A 16,202-nucleotide genomic window follows, 5' to 3' on the forward strand; every position below is an offset into this window, starting at 1 on the left:
TTACCCCATCTCCTAAATTGATGTAGCGGCCCCTGCTCTGTTGAGCTGCCTTCCGTTAGCTTTCGCTTTGAGCATTGTCTCCTTTTCCGTAAGAGTTAGACACGCTTTTTCTTTTGTGGGTGTTATGTGTGGAGGAGAGCAGGAGCATCGAGCTTTGCTCCTTTCTGATAGAGCATTTTTCTTTCAAATGATATAATTAAGGAAGAAGAGAGACTGTGAAAGAAGCTGGGAATGGGTATAAGCTCCAAAATTCACGAACTTTGAAGATCTACTGAGGATTACAGAGTTCCCTAGATGCACTTTTATTCAATTCCTTATTTGCTCTCAGCAAAGCTTGTAACAAAGCAGAAACCAAAGGGTTTTTTCTGATTATTAGCTCCTTTGGGAGCTCAAACACCACAGTAATGGAGAGGAAAGCAGCACGTCTTTTGGCTGAAGCTGGGCTGCTTCAGCCTGTTTCTAAAGGTTATGGAGTAACAGCAGGTACCGGGTGAGAAATGACTCTCAAACCTCTGTGGAGACACTCTCTCCAGTGGGAAAGAAGGCTGAGATAGTAAAAACCTGTCTTTGATTTTTTGGATCTGATCTCTTAAGCCCCAGATTTGCCTAAGCCTTGCAGGAGCAACAGATGGGAAAGCCTATGGAAAAAGCTGGGTTTTGCTGCTTGATGTTAACTCTTTGGCCAGATGGGAGGTTGCTCTGTTCTGCTTTGAAGCGCTGTTTGAATGGGGATGAAGTCATAAACTGGGGGGGAGGACTGGAGGGGATTCTTGTCTTGCTTTTCTTTCTTGCATTGACTGTGGGGAATAGAGCACTTATCGATAGCTCAGTCTGCTTTCCGCTTCCTCCACTCAGCAGATTCTTGGCTTACAGCAGGACTGGGCACCATCCAGTGCAGCATTTCCAAGAATATTTGACTTGAGCCTTCCTCTGCTGAAGTCTCGTTGGCTTCAGTGGGAGCAGTTAGATCATTCGATGCCATTTGATGTCCCACCTTTCACACATGTGAAGTACTGCCTTCCTGAGACAGCCTCAGTCTGCTCCTGAACCTCGGTCCTTTCGCTGCGGTCCGCAGGCTGAGTCAACCCAGAACCCCAGGATGTGCCACCATCTATTGGGGAAATGGATTTTCTTCTGATAATGTGAGATCAAGTGCACTGGAAGGAAGTACCTCATTTTTAAATTGCTTTGGTGCCAGCATTACGTACGATTCGGTGCATGTTGCAGACAACTCTACCGGTTTCCTCAGTGCTAGAGAGATCTTAACAGGGTCAGTAAGAATGAAAGCTGGGCTTGCTGGCTGCGTGGTGTGAGGGCACAGCATTATGGTTTCGGAGACCTGTGTTACTGAAAGCAGGTTTGTGGTCTGCTCTTTCCAAGGTTTTCTCTTTCTTCCTTTTCTCTTCTCTTTTTAGGGTACTGGCTACCTAAAAGTGACCCCACATTTCATAGTAAGGCTACATATTCTCCAAGTATGAAGATAGTAGAGTGACACCCCCCTTGCTAAGTGGCTAATATCTTTCTTTGTGATTGTTCCATGTGCCAAAAGCTTCAGGGTTGAAGGGTAACTTTCTAGCTGCAGCCCATTAAAACCTGTCAAGTAATTAAAGTTAGGTGGTTAAAGTGAGCCCAAGGAATGAAGCAGAACAATATTTCAAAATGGTCGCTTTTTTCCATCCCCCCCCTTCCCCTCCTGAGGGCCTATGTTTCATTTTGCTTTTTATTTTGTGCAGATCTGCAGCCTGTCACCTACTGCGAGCCAGCTTTCTGGTGCTCGATATCCTACTATGAACTCAACCAGCGAGTAGGAGAGACTTTCCACGCCTCACAGCCCTCTATGACCGTGGATGGTTTCACTGACCCATCTAATTCGGAACGCTTCTGCCTTGGTTTACTGTCCAATGTGAACAGAAACGCGGCGGTGGAACTCACAAGACGGCACATTGGTAATTTCTGTTTCCTTGTCTTAGCCGTTGTCTTTCTAGGTGGAACGTGGAGACCTGCATGGAAAGCTTTGTCTGTAGCTGATCGGCATGCAGCTTGGTCAGTTTTCGAACACTGCGACGTTTGAAGATCCATGGTGTTTTAGCAGGGTAGTCTTCCATAAAGGAACAGTAATTGTATTTTTTCATAAAAGTAATATAAAGAAATGCACTGAGGAACACTAAAATTTCTGCATATAATCAAAACATAATTTAAACCTTTACATGCACTCTTCGGTATTTGGAAGGATGTTAGTGATAAACTCGTGTATTCCTTTTCCCTCCTGCACTGTTTTATTTTCTGTTTTTTTAATAAACAGAAACTTCGTTCCTTGATTTTCATCTCCATTTCCACTTTATCTGCTTATACGGCAAGGCAGCATTCAGTTTTGTTTTCAGTTAAACTTGTGCTAAATAGAACATCCCAGACTTACGCCTTTTTAAAAAAAGGCAAAATTGCTTATGTTTCATTGTGTTTTCTGCTGAGGTCTATCAAAAATGAACCTGCTTTTTGTCCTGATTTTGCTCCCCTTTATACCCTGTCCTGAGCAGTAAACTTTCATACAGGAGGATCTTTCCTGGCTTGTTTCTGAGATGATTTCTAGCACCAAAAAGACCCCAACCCCCCAAAACCCACCAAGATTCAGAAATCAGACTTTAAATTCAGCAGGCTCCTTATGCTCTGTGCAGAAATGAAACCAAGAGATTCCAGCAGGAATGTAAGACCGCAGCAAACATTTATGTGAGCAACAAAGATGTACGCCTGAAATTTGTTTCTTTATTAACTGAGATATTTAATAATTTGTGTAAACTCCTGTGGGAAATGTATGTTTGTCCTTGTAGGCAGTGTAATCTCAAGCAAAAGGCAATGATTTGAAAACGTTGTATGATTTAATTCCAAATCACTAAGTAAACAAACAGTTGTATCCAGCTGTGAGGACTTTCGGAAGAGGCTGAAAATGGTTTGTTAACTGATAGACCGTTCGTATGGAAAATAGCAGAGGCGAGGATGTTTGGAGTAAGCAGGCCAGGAGGTGGTAAATCTCTGCCAGCCAGGCTGTGACTGACAGCGGGGCCGGCGAGTGCAATTCTGACTTTATAAATTGTTCCTCCTGCCTTCCTCAGCTGAACTCGCTCACAGAGCAGATGTCGTGCTCCCTGATGGGAGTACCCCTGGGCCAGGAGTGGTTTTTCTTTCCCATCCGTCATAGTTTAGCTGCTTTCTGAGAGCTGTCTCACGCAGGGGTTATGTCTCTACCAGCTCTTCGTGCAGATTTTGCAGGTGATTGTTCCAAGCTAAACCAAAACTGTGCCGTGTGTTTCCCAGGAAGAGGAGTAAGACTCTACTACATTGGCGGCGAGGTGTTTGCCGAGTGCCTCAGCGACAGCGCCATTTTTGTCCAGTCTCCCAACTGCAACCAACGCTACGGCTGGCACCCAGCAACAGTTTGCAAGATTCCCCCAGGTAAGGAGCTGTGCCTTACCCTGCGCAGGCTTCAGCGTTCGCAGATGGGGGATTCTGTGGCAGGGGAGCTCTTTGTCGAGGCAGGCATGGATCTGCCGACCGCTGTTCTTGACAATAATGAGAGACTTCACCCTGTTGTAAGCAACTGGACAACATGATCAGGGCATTTTTATACCGTATAGGATCAAGGTACTGACATAGGAGGCTGCTACGTGTGCTCCAACAGTTGTCTGCACTACATTCATACACGTAGGAGGAAAGAGTACTTCAGGATCTAAGCAGAACCACGAGCAGAATCTGCCACTAATTCCGTGCAGTATTTTACCAGTCTGTTATTGTGTTGTAATTATCTATAAGTTTATAATTTTGTTTGTACCTTTGAGTAAAAGAATAGAATGTAAGAGATTTTTCTTACACCCATAATAGATGTAAATTGTTAATTTTTTCTATTCTGTAATAAAACTCCCCCCCTCCATCTTTGTGAATTAGTTTTACTCTAGGGAAGTTGCATTTGCAGGCACCTTGTTGTTCTGCTTACAGCAGACATACATAAGATTACCAGAGAATTTACTGCATCTCTCTAGGAAGAAGATACTTTTTTGTTAGGTACATGCAAAAGAGCTAGGATGAGAGTACGCCGTTCGAAAGGGAATTTAGCTATTTAGTTAGTTTTACAAAAGCTAATCTTTTTACAGTTTAGAAGTATGTATATATTTAAAAAAACAAACTTTTTTTGTTTAGAAATATTTGGGTAAAGATTGCCTTTCTTTTGAGAAGAGATCCACACGCCGCAAGCTCTGGCCCATCTTAATGGGTTTCCTTTCTCAGATGCTTAGGAAGCAGCTGCCAGTGTTGCAAACATGACTCAATTCTCCAGCCACATCACAAGAGTCCACCCCGGCTGGAGTCAACATCTGAAGACATAAACAACCCACATTTCCGGTGCAGATTCATCTGAGGCACATTTTTTGGACTCCAGCTCTCCCCACTTTTGCTACAGTCTTTGGCTGCCTTCTCAGGCTCATCTTCAATTCTTTGCTGGGTTTGAAGCAGTTTCTTCATCCCCTTGTTGACAAGATCGAGTCGTACCCGCTCCTCCCAGGCACGGTGGTGGAGGGACCTGTTCCCATCCAGTCCTGAAGCCTGAACAGCTTGGTGGTCCGGGCCTGACTGAGTTTTTTCTTTCCTTGCCGTAGCTCTTTGTGCTCAGCCTGGCCCTGATGCTCTCACCCTGCTTATTCCCCCCGCCTTGGACCGCAGCACGCCTGACGCAGCTTCCCTTCAAACTCTCTGCAAGATACACGGCTCTTGGGCTGGGCTCTTCTATGGTCACCAAAACGGGGAGTTATTTCTGCAGCTGCTGAGCTGTTGCACGCGGTTACGCTTTGCTGTACGCAGTTTGACCCACAACAGATGACAGTGTGAGTCCAGCCCAAGGGAGCAGGCTCAGAAGTGATGTTAGAAAAATACACTTCATCGGAGTCCAAATGGTTGTTTTTCAGACTTGGCCCACGTGGAAGCCCAAATGAGCGTTCGTTGCGTGCCAAGTTTCAGAGTTTAGCTTGTTTCTGGTTATCTGGGAGAAAGCAAGCACAGCAACAATTTTTTTTAAGAGTTGGGCATTTATTTATTTATACTATGAAGAATGTTGTTATATTTCACCTTTATCACCTAAAAACAGTTAAAGAAGTTGTCCTCAGTCTTTTACCTGGGACTAAACACTGGGGGCAAACTCCAGCTCTAAAGGGAAATTCCTTGGCACATGAGAGGTCCATTTAGGAGACGGTGAGAGCCGAAGCAGCTCTGCTGCCGGCCTGATTAACCCTGCGCACTGACTTCTGGCTTGACAGAGTGGCTTCACCTCAGAACCTCTCCGTTACTTCTGCTGACAGACACCGTGTAAATCCAACACCAGCGAGTTCCTAGTTTTCATCTGTGTGTTCCCTTCTTTCGGGCCCCGTAGCGGCTGCTGCTGCTAAGTGTTATGGTCATAGTTAAGCTTTTAAATTCCAAGAGGAGGGTTGTAAAGGCGATGGAGGGAGGCCCCACGTGAGGATCCCAAGCCTTGCTGCACGGATCGCAGTCTGCTGTGTGGGCGCTAGCGTTCACCACTCTCTGTCCTGTAACATGGTTTGCTTCCTTCTCAGCGTGTGAGCTGTGGAAACGTGGCAGCCTTGATTCCTTTCCTGAAACGCTGCCTTTAAACAATCTGTGTATAATATCACACGGTGTGTGGACACGGGAAAGCAGCACCGAGTTTCTTTCCATCCTCAGAAAGAAACAGATTTCTCCATCTAGTTAAGCTAATGCCTTGTTCTTGTTGTGTTCTTTTTTCACAGGATGCAACCTGAAGATTTTTAACAACCAGGAATTCGCCGCTCTCTTGGCGCAGTCTGTGAATCAGGGCTTCGAAGCTGTCTATCAGCTGACCAGAATGTGCACCATTCGAATGAGCTTTGTCAAGGGATGGGGAGCGGAATACAGGTCAGGCCTGGTGACTGGAACCCACTGTGTGCTTGTGCTTGCTGTCGCCGCTCCTGCATTTCGCAGCCTAGGGCAGCGTTCTGCAACGCTGCTTTGCTCAGCTGTTGAGGTTGTGTTGATCTCCTGTCTTGTTTTTCCCTTCCTGTTTGTGTAAAAATGACATCAGGCGATATACCTGGAAGACCACGTGTGTTTGGTCACAGCGTTGTAGGAGCCAGGAGCTTTACTGGAAGCACAGTAGATAAATCCAGATGGCCCCTGTAGGAAGTATTACAATCTTTTTCTTAAAATTAGACGCATATTTGATAGTTTGAGTGTCTTAGGATGACACTGTTATCAGGATAGGATCCCTGTGAGTGCTTCCTAATAGATCTGGGTTGGGTTTGATGCTTCTGTTAGCAGGGACTAAAGGGATTAAAATAAAAGCAGATCAGCTTTAGAATTTGCATTTGGAAGAACTGTTAGAGTGGCTGCAAAATTGCAATGAAATCTCCTCATCCTTTCCTTAGTGTTTGTCGTAGGGCAGTTGCTTAAATGTGACCAGCGGCAGTGGGAGAAACGGGGTTACTATTTTTCCCAGTGAAAATTGAAGATAAAAAGGGAGGTAGAGTAGGGTCTGGTGTTTGGAATCGACGATGTGGTCATTCTGACAACACGGGGACAGCAGAGACAGTGTGGGGGACGACGGAGCGCTCCATAGCTTGTGCTGCCCTCGCTGCGTTGCGTTGCCCAGCAAACGTCCCGGAGCAGCGAAGGGAGCGCAGCCAGTGGTTACCAGTACAGGCGGGGGAGATGAAACTCGTCAGAAAATGAATGTCACTTCAGGAGAGAAAGCTGGCAAGGATTTCAGCCGAATGTGATTTTGCAATAGGTACCTGCGCCTGTAGCCGTTAAATCTGTGGCCTTGTTTGGCGGCCGTGGGGCAGTCCCTGCCTCCCAGAGTGTCTGCCAGCGATGCCATGCTATCAGCTGGAGCCTGGGCCCCGCGCGTTACTCTCCCGCTTTCTTCATTTCTCCAGATGTTTGGAGTCCATTTTGTTTTGAAATTGTCCTGCACCCAGGCCAGAGCATTTCAGCCCTGGCTCACGGCCACGGCTCGTAATGAAATCCAGATGAGCGTGACTTACGGAAAGTCAACTATCTCATTAGAGCGTTGTAGTCAGTGAAACCCTACGCTCACGCTGACCGCGCCGAGGCTGCTCCCTTGCTCCTTCATTTCCTTGCCACAAAATACTACATCTGATTGCTTTTGTCAGAGCACGTTTATTTGTTGAACCGATTCATCTATGGAAACGTTACTGTGGGAGCTGCACCCAGAGCACCGCTCCGGTGATTTCTGGTTCAGCTGCTTGGAGCAGCCTAAACTGGTGGGGTGCTCAGTGCTCCCGTGTGCCGGGGATTTGGTGGAGGGAAGGGGGGAAAGCCAGTTGCATAAGCAGCCTGCAATAAAGAGGTTCTCCTCTGCCCGGCGAGATCCCGGTGGAGCACGCTGAAGGCATGGAGACCTCTGAGGTTTTGCCTTGCTGAGAGGCTGGAGCCGATGTGCTGGTCAGCCCGGTGGGAAGGCGGAATGGAGTTTGCTCAGATCGGTTTGCAGAGGGGAGAAGCACGGCAGCCCCACAGGTAGCCGTTTTCTGTACGGCGTTGCTGGACTGCTCAGTGTTACCCTGGTTTCAGGCAGCAAAGGGGAATGCCCTGCCAGTTAAGGCAGGCTTTATTTTTTTCTGGGACCTAAGAGGTTGGCATGCCTTGCTGAAGCTGGCAGAGCGAGGGGGGTGCCCTGCTCTCCCAGTCCTGCAGTCCTCCTGCCCGAAGGGCTCGCGAGACCCCCGTTAATGCCAAAGACACAGCGTGAAGTCGCTGTGCAGGACGAGCCCTGCCCGGACGCCCGCTCTCCGGGCAGCGCCTGGCCTGCCAGCTCTGGTCAGCTGTGCCTGGGCTGGGGATGGGTGCGGTGCCTCCAGGGACCTGCTTCCATTTCCAGCTCAAAGGATGAGAGATACGGGTTCGTCAACAGAACGGGGTGCAGCCCTTGGCCAAAGCCTTGCCGAGCCATAACCCGGAGCCGTGCAGGGGCAGGGATGGCAGTGGGAGCGTCAGGCAGCCCCACGGAGCAGAGGGTCCCCTTCTCCGCAGTGGTTTCTCCCTCCCACAAACAGATTCCAAGGACAACTTCTGTGGAAAACAAGGGTGTAAAACAAGGCTGTTTCCAGGCTATTTCTCTCTCTTCGTAATCCTCCTCCTCCACAGCAGCTGTCCCTGCCTCTCTGCCTGGAACAAGACTTCTGCCATCCCTCGGCAGAGGAGGGCGAGCCCCTTGCCCCGTGTCTCGGCCTCCCTTCCCTTCCCCTCCTCCCCAACTCTTCCTGCTTTACCATCTGGAGACCCTCCATGGGGTCTGGCCTCGGGGAGAGTAACAGAGAGGCAGACAGGGCGGGGGAAGGTGCTGCATGGCAGGAGAAGGTAAAAGCGTGGTGTGCACTGACCCAGAGAGGCATCTCCCTCTGCTCTCCAACCCCAGCCGCCAACCCTTGAGGGATTTTAAAACCCACGTTTGATACCATGTCTCTGCCTTTCGGATAGGTTTTGCGACTTTTTACACTCCGCAGCATTTCTGCTTCATTTGCGGCAGCTGAGCAAACGCGATCTGCTGGAGTGCTCCGTGCGCAGCACGCGTAGCGTGGGGTTCAAAGCTCCAGCGCGTCCCCCCAGGCTGTGCGAAAAGGGCGCTGGGCAGCATCCCTCCGCGAAGGGAGAGGGCTCCGCCGAGGGAGTCTGAACGGCCGAGTGCTGATCGCTCCCCATCACTTCCACATCCTGCTCACACCTACAGATCTGGTGGAAGGGAATATCCTGGTCCTATAGACAGAGGAATGTAACATCTTTGGTAAGCAGCTTACAGCGCGGGGTAATTAGGAGAGGTGAAGTCTGCAAAATAAAACTGAAGAGTAAGCACCTTCCTTTTCCTTTCGGGAATCAGATGCTGCCTGTTTTCAGGAATCCGAGTAGTAAATAGTGACTTTATCCTTTGGGATCATAAGAAATGCAGAGAGAAAAGGTAGGGGTTTTAAAAGAAGTTGGCAGGATAGGCCAAAAGCATGTTATAGAGGAGAGAGACATTCCGTTGGCCCCACACGCAAGACTATTGTCTAAGCAGGAAAGAATGCTTCAGTAGCTGTAAAACCTCTTCACATTGGTGAAGTTTTGTAAGTCACATTTCTCTTCTTTTTTTACTTCCCCCATCCCCTTCTTTCTCGCAGGCGGCAGACTGTGACCAGTACTCCCTGCTGGATCGAGCTGCATCTCAACGGCCCGCTGCAGTGGCTAGACAAGGTCCTCACGCAGATGGGCTCCCCCAGCATTCGCTGTTCCAGCGTCTCCTAAAGAAGCAGCTCCCGGGGGTGTTGGGGGGGGAAAGACTCTGAAAAACAGAATTGGCTTAACCCTTAGCAAAATGCATAGTAAACAAATTCCCAGTTATTGAAGTGATGAGGGAAAACAATCTGCTTTTTGTTTAAAAAAAAAAAAGGTGGGTTTTCTTTGGTTTGTTTTGTTTTTTAAACTGAATACCCATGTAAGCCACTTCCACTGAAACTGTTAGCACTTTGGTGACAATGCCGTGGGCCATTGCAGGTAGAATTCGAAGTTTATCACAATCAAAAATGGGACTTTGTTTCAGCGGAGAGAAGGCAGAGCTCTGCCTCCACCCGCCTCGTGCCCATCTGGCCGCTCGCGCCGTGCTGTTGTGAGCGTGCAGGAGCCGCTGACCGCTCGGAGGAAGCTTTGCCTCGCACAGCTCCAGGCTCGTGTCGTGCAGCTCCTCTGAAAAGCCCGGTACCGTGGGACTTTGGGAGGACGCTTGCTCCTGCGCTCCTGTCGCCATCCACCTGATCCACACTGTCCTCCCTGGGGCAAAAGGAAGCATTTCAGGCACACGAGAACTAATTCCCCCAGTAATGTTCCCAAAAGGATTGGATTTCCCACGCTGGACTCCCAAGAAGGGGGCAGAGCCTTGCTTCGTGACCGAGGGACGCAGCTGATGCCCCGAGGGTCTCGGACTGGACTGATGTGAAGCCAAAGGGCAAGCGTAAGGCGCTCCCGCCATTGCTGCAGCAACTTTTGACGTGAGCTGCTCCCAGGCAGACATCTGGCACGTGGGGAGCTCCGGCTGGACAAGTGAAGCCTTCGTTATCATGCAGTCTATTTGCATTAACTACAGAAAGTTTGTATTCTGTTTTCTCTGTATGTTGAACGGTATCTGCCACTGCTGAAGTCTTGGGGGCTCAGTGGATTCCGTGACGGAGGGGAATAGGCCCTTGCTGCCATCTTCAGAATATGCAGTTTCACAGGTCATCCCATGCTGTCCGTGTGACTGCACATGAACCAGGGCATCTCAGATGCAAAACCCCTCTGTTTAAAACTTATTTCATTGGATTAAAGTGCTCTGAGATGTGGCTTTGCCTGGAGAAATTGGGAGAGTGTGTATTTACTTGTATTATAAAATGTTTGTTTTAAACATCCATGCTCCAGACTGTTTAATAATTTTTTTTTTCCCTGCAGCAACTGTCATGGCAAACAACTTCCACAACTGGAAAAAACCTTTAGCACTTGTTTTTGTGGTTCAAATTTGCCAAATAAGTCTCGTAACTTTGTCAGCGCTATCCAATTATCTGTTTCTTTGTCTCTGCGTTGAATATCCTATGCCTTTGTGCCAAAATATCAGAAGGAGGGGAGAAAGCGATGATCAGTTTCCTATGGAAATCTTTTTTTCTTTTTTTTTTTTTGTTTTTTTTTCACGTACAAAAGACAAACACACGGGCCAGGTCTGGCTCTGGGGAGGACAGGCTCAGATGGACTTCACAGTGGTTTGTGCTAAGGCTTTAGTCCCGCAAACTTTCGTGCTCCCAGACGTGAACGCGAGCGGCCTCGCCGAGTTGAGGGGAAGTTTTCCTGCGTGCCGGGTTGAGGTCTGCAGCTTCGGAGTGCCCCGGTCCCGTACGGGAAGGTCGTCCCCTCATTTCAGACGCTTACCAGGAATTTCCGTGGACCTGCCTGTGGAGAGAGGCTCTCCCGATGCGCCTCTTCCTTTGAGACCCCTCTGTTCACTGACCCCACCACCCACTCGGCAGCGAAACCGTCGCCTTCGGAGCCGGGGCATCGGCGAGGCACCCCTCGCTCGGCGGACGCAGGGGCGATCTGAAAGGCTCGTTGCTGGTGCCTGTTTTCCCAGGCTTTAGAGGAGAGTTTTCTGCCAGAAGCAAGAAATGCCGTTTTGCATATGAAATCTAAATCCTGAAGAAGACTTCCAGTGGCGGCTGGGCTCCTGAATGATGCAGGCACTTCTGAAGGTCCTCTTGGAGAGTTTTGACTGGAGCTTTCACCGCGCAACGCGGCTTCTATCACAGCGCTGGAGGCTTTCTAGGATTTTTTAAATTTTAGCTTAGTTGTTGCAATGGGTCTGGTTTTAGTTACATCTCTGATTGCACGAACTTGTGCAATAAGAGCATCTGTATCAAGCAGTAGTTTCTAGCCGCTTAAAATTAGGTCTGTCTGTCACTGTGGATTGCTTCGGCACAGGCGTGCAGACACACGTTTCTAACATAGTTGCAAACAAAAATTTATCCTGACTTCCGTGGAAGTATCCGACTTGCTGTTTTAGTGAGAGAGGGAAAAAAATTGCTGCGTAAAATGGACCCAGGTTTCCTCCCCGAGTTTCTTTAAGCCGTATCTGCTGATTTTGGTGAACAAACTGGTTTCGTTGCCCACGTAATCGCAGAGGAAGCTGGACTCTGTGGTGCCTTGTGCATTAGCAACAAAAATGACATCGGAAATTCCAGTGACAGAGAGTTTGTTACACGTGATGGTGTGTGCAGGAACCCAGCCTGAGCCAGAGGCTACAAGCTGGAGTAAACCCGAACTTCAGGACAAAGCTTGCACCCAGAATTGCCCCCTCAGCCAACCTAAGCACTGGACCTGAATTTCCACTATCAACCAGATGTGTATTTTCTACTTGATAAAGGATAATGAATTCCCAGCTGTTATTAATAGATGCCTTTTGAAAAGAGGGTTCAGAAGATGCGTAAAAACTTTGGAGAATCTCACCTCATCATGCCTTAAGTAAAATGACTTCAGATGGAAAATGTAAGCTGGTCTAGTGGTGCAGTTAGATAAAATCGCGAAGATTATCGCCACTAAAATATTAATTTCCTCTCCTCCCCTTTGTTTGCCTTCTTACTAATTCCTGAAAGCTTTATGGTTTCTGAAGTTGCCTTATAAAGTCAAACGGAAAGTCCTGCGCCATGCAGCAGATGCGACGATGGAGGCTGGGGAAGGGCGGTGATCCAAGGGACTTTATGGCTGCGTTTCCCTTTACGTCGCGCGATTGAACTGGATTGTACGGACGAAAGCTGCCTCCCCCGCCGATCCGAGACGGGCTTCGCCGGGCAGATGGTTGCAACCAGCAGTGCCCCAGAGGTGCACGCAGCTGCTGCTTGGTTTTACTTTCTTCTCGAACTTTATTAAAGTAGCTTTGATATGTAGCACAAATGTATGCAATCAGCCATGCCCTAGCCTAGATGACATCTCTGTACTGGAATATCTTCTCACGTCATGGTAGTCTTGGCTAGTTTTACCAAGATTTCATACATTTTTGTTACTAGTAGAGAGTCACTAGCAGGAACTTTGACTCTTTTTAACTGGTGTAGCCGTACACAAGGGCCTGGCTGCTGGCAGATGATATGGATGGCCTTGTGGTTTTAAATGACTGTGGTGATTTTTTTTCTGTTGTTATTCTTAATGTATTGAACTGAATTGCAGTTTGTATTTTGTGTTAAGCTTGTCTTAGAAGTAATCCAGTGCTGTCCGTTTGGTTTAATTGCCAGGAATCAGCATGCATCTGTACAAAGATGGAGAAATCTGATCGTAACGAATTTCCCCAAAGCTCTGGCTACCCATTGATGCCATGAAAAGGTTGGGGGGTAACCTTTGGGAAAGGGTTAAACAAACTAGTTTCATCTCCCCTTAAGGATCAACACCCTTCCAGCCATGCAGAGGACTCCTCTGCAGGGTGACGAACGTTCAGGACTCCATCTCAAGCAGCAAGGGTTGACCTCCGTGCCTTGTGCTGCTCACTAACTGGAAAAAGCACGAGGAGCGAGAAGAACGCAGCTCAGTGAAGGACTTCAGCCTTATCGCAAAACATCTGTGAGCTCTCCTAGTTCTCTGAGGTACTGGATAGGTAGGAGGAATGGAATTTCACAAATAAGCTGGTAAGCTAGAACAAGAAATAATTAGTCACTATATAGTAGTTGATTGAGCGGTATGGTTAAGAAATTCAGTATATGTTTTTTATTATGTACATGCTTTTGTATTTATGTTGTCTTTCTTGAATATTCAGATGAATCAAATATTTAATTTTTAACAGAAAGGACGGTTAAGGATTCAGAGTATTAAACCTTCCCTATGCTCTGTTCTGGCGACTGCTAGAAATCGGGCAGTTCCCGATGTGAGAACAAGAGACTCGCTCAGAACTGAGCAACGAACCCTGGGAAACCAAACACAACAAGGACTTCTCCGCAGGAGCCTTTGCCCGAGTCGCTGTTCCATCCCTCAGCAACAAGTCGGGCTCCCAGACGGGCCCTTGAATTGTGCTCTTCAGGTCTTTTCACATCTGGGAGGCTTTACAAAGACGGTAACGTATCCCTCCATCAGTGGTTTGGTTCATCTTGCGGTTCCTCCAGTACGTGGACACGGGAGGAGCCTGCGCCGGTCTCTGCTGCCGAGACGCCTCTCGTTCGCTCTCCCGACGGAGCAGCCGACTTCTTTCACGCGAGATCGAACTGTTCCCCCTGCGGTAGATACGTACGTGCACGTTTGCAGTAGTGTTTAGATCTTCTTAGCCTGAGATTGTATGTTAATGACCGCTGATGTCACCCTCCTGCTTTAGCTTGTTAAGCATTATTCACCTCTTTTGTTACTAAAGGCCTGTACGATGTATGCCCTCTTCTTTCATATGTGAAACTGTAAGTTCTATTTTTGACATTTTAATAAACTTTGATTTGAAAACGGAGGCTCGTGAGAAAATCGGGGTATTGTAAAAATGTATTTAAGGAGTCTTGGAACCACAGATTAATTCCGAGCCAGCAGCATGTTTAGGTTTGTATAACGAAGGTCGTTCCCAGTAATTCACACGAGATCTCAGTCACAGGTAAGATCTTCACTCTTTTTACAGTTTGGACGGTTTTGTTCATGAATTTAAAGCCAGATATAAAAAATAATTTTAAAATTGCAATTAGTCCTTTTAACTAACAGGATTCAAAGGTGAGTGGAAGTGGAGCACTGGGGCTCGAAGGGTTTATTGTCCAACTGCTGGAAAAGTCCGAGATGGCTGAACGCTCGCTCTTTGCCCAGACTACGGAGCTGTAGCTGTATTTTCACCTTACGGCTGTGAACTGGGAAACTCCGTTATCAGAAGTGTCGGAGCGGCAGTGGAGCATTTACTGCTTCATCCTCCGCATCTTGTCGTGAGGCGGACCCTAAAATACCTCTGGTGTCTCTGTGCTGAGGAACCGTAGCTTTCTGAAGTCCCGTGCAGGAGTCGCGGCTCTGGCCACACCGTCGTTCCCTCCTGCAGAGCCAAGGAGGGCGGGCGGACGGGCGCAGTCCGTAGTGCCCTGGGGATGGGGCGTTAATGCTCCTGGAACGGCGCGTGGGCTGGGCTGGCTCGGGAGCCTTCATCCAGTCCGTGTGTTGCCTTACTGAGAAACGGGACTTCTCTCGGATCTGGTTGAAAAGTGCCCCACGGTTCCATGAAACCGGAGATACGGTGGTTGGGGGAGACTCATGGAGGTCTCCTGGCCAGCCTCGTGCTTGATCCAGGACTGTTGCCAACACTAGATCAGGTCAGCGGGGCTTTTGTCCAGATAAATCTTGAAGAAAAATCTTAAAGAACAGAGATTCTGCCCACCTCCTCCCCAGATAAGCTGTTCCATGGCTGCATCATGTTCCCAGTGGAAGAGTTTTCCCATCTTCACCTCCCTGGCTGTATTTTTGGCTCTTGCCCCTCGCTGTCACAGGTTTCTCGAGTTTATGGTCTCTCTCTTTGCAGCGATGGTGCTGCTCCTCCTCCCTGCCACTCAGCGACAGCATCGCTGTAGCCAGGAATTAAACAGTGGCCAGGCTTGACCCGTGCGGCTGCAGGGTGGTGGGGTCCTTTGTACCCACCCTGGTCAGCTGGAGAGAACCGGTGTCCCTGCTGCTGCTGTCCTTACTGGGATTTACTGGGACTGCGCCTGGAGGTGGTGCAGGGCCGTGACATGCCCGGCGAAGCAGCTGCTCCAGTGGAAGGCAGGCAGGCAGGTCAGGCACCAGACTGGGGGGAAAAATACATCGGCGCCGGCGTTCAGCTGGCCCCGGAGAGGGGCATTCTCCGAACGGCGCTGCTAACCGCGCCAAGGCACGCGATGATCGGACTCCGTGAACTCCGAACGTCCCTCCTAGGGCTTCGCTGAAGCGCAGATTTTTTTTGTTGTTGTTTTTCCTGACGGAGGATTTACGAGAATACTTATTCCACTCAGTTTTCCAACAATGCGGTAATAAAAGGGTCTGGTCCAGGTTCTGTGCTGGGGTTGCCAAAACTCAAGGGTGATGTAGTAAATCAGCTCCGAGCTGTGAGTTCTGCTAGCTGTCACCTGAACATGGATTTCGGTATCGAAATCTTCTCATCTGCAGTGGGAAGGGGAAGCTGAAGCAAAATATGGGTTTGATAATAAATGAAAAAATAAAAAAAGTTAATTGATACCGCATGGAGGTTTCGGTTCCAGCAAAAGTTGTGTGCCAGGCGGTTGGGCTCTCCTGGCCGGGAATTCCCCTTGCCAGCGTCACTGGGTTCACGCTGGAGATGGGTGGCTCCGGGCTGAGGTTTCACCAGGGCTCCGCGCGTTCTCCTGGTGCGAGGGATGGCCTTTTGCTCTCCGGGCTCTGCAAGGAGCTCCCTGCTCCGGGCAGCTGCGCTGGGCTGGCTGCAGGAGGGAGGGAGGGAGGTGAGAGCGGTGATCGCGACACCAGCAAGGCTGGAACCCAAGTCCACAGCACCTGCCTTTTGACGGATATAAACCCTTCTCTTTCTTTTTTTGCTACGATCTAGGAATTGTGGGTGTTTAGAACAAAGTTTCCACTCTCTGAGTAATCCATTTTTGTTTAAGATAGACCTTACTGCTATCGTATGCAAGTAACATTTTCTCCTTTTAATAATTAATCGAGCACATTTCTGT

At 48.6% G+C, this 16,202-nt stretch overlaps 1 protein-coding gene across 1 annotated transcript in view; it reads left to right on the forward strand.

Annotated features, from left to right (window-relative positions):
• The window catches only part of SMAD3 (SMAD family member 3), a 78,390-nt gene extending 64,393 nt beyond the window's left edge, over positions 1-13,997 (forward strand). The window contains exons 6-9 of the mRNA XM_009945414.2: positions 1,734-1,946; positions 3,310-3,447; positions 5,787-5,931; positions 9,192-13,997. Of these exons, the coding sequence (XP_009943716.2) occupies positions 1,734-1,946; positions 3,310-3,447; positions 5,787-5,931; positions 9,192-9,315 (620 nt within the window). The 3' untranslated portion in view covers positions 9,316-13,997. The remainder of the gene's footprint in view (positions 1-1,733; positions 1,947-3,309; positions 3,448-5,786; positions 5,932-9,191) is intronic.
• The last annotated feature ends 2,205 nt before the right edge of the window (positions 13,998-16,202 follow it).

Source organism: Opisthocomus hoazin, chromosome 10 (assembly GCF_030867145.1).
Source record: "Opisthocomus hoazin isolate bOpiHoa1 chromosome 10, bOpiHoa1.hap1, whole genome shotgun sequence".
Taxonomy (NCBI): Eukaryota; Metazoa; Chordata; class Aves; order Opisthocomiformes; family Opisthocomidae; genus Opisthocomus; species Opisthocomus hoazin.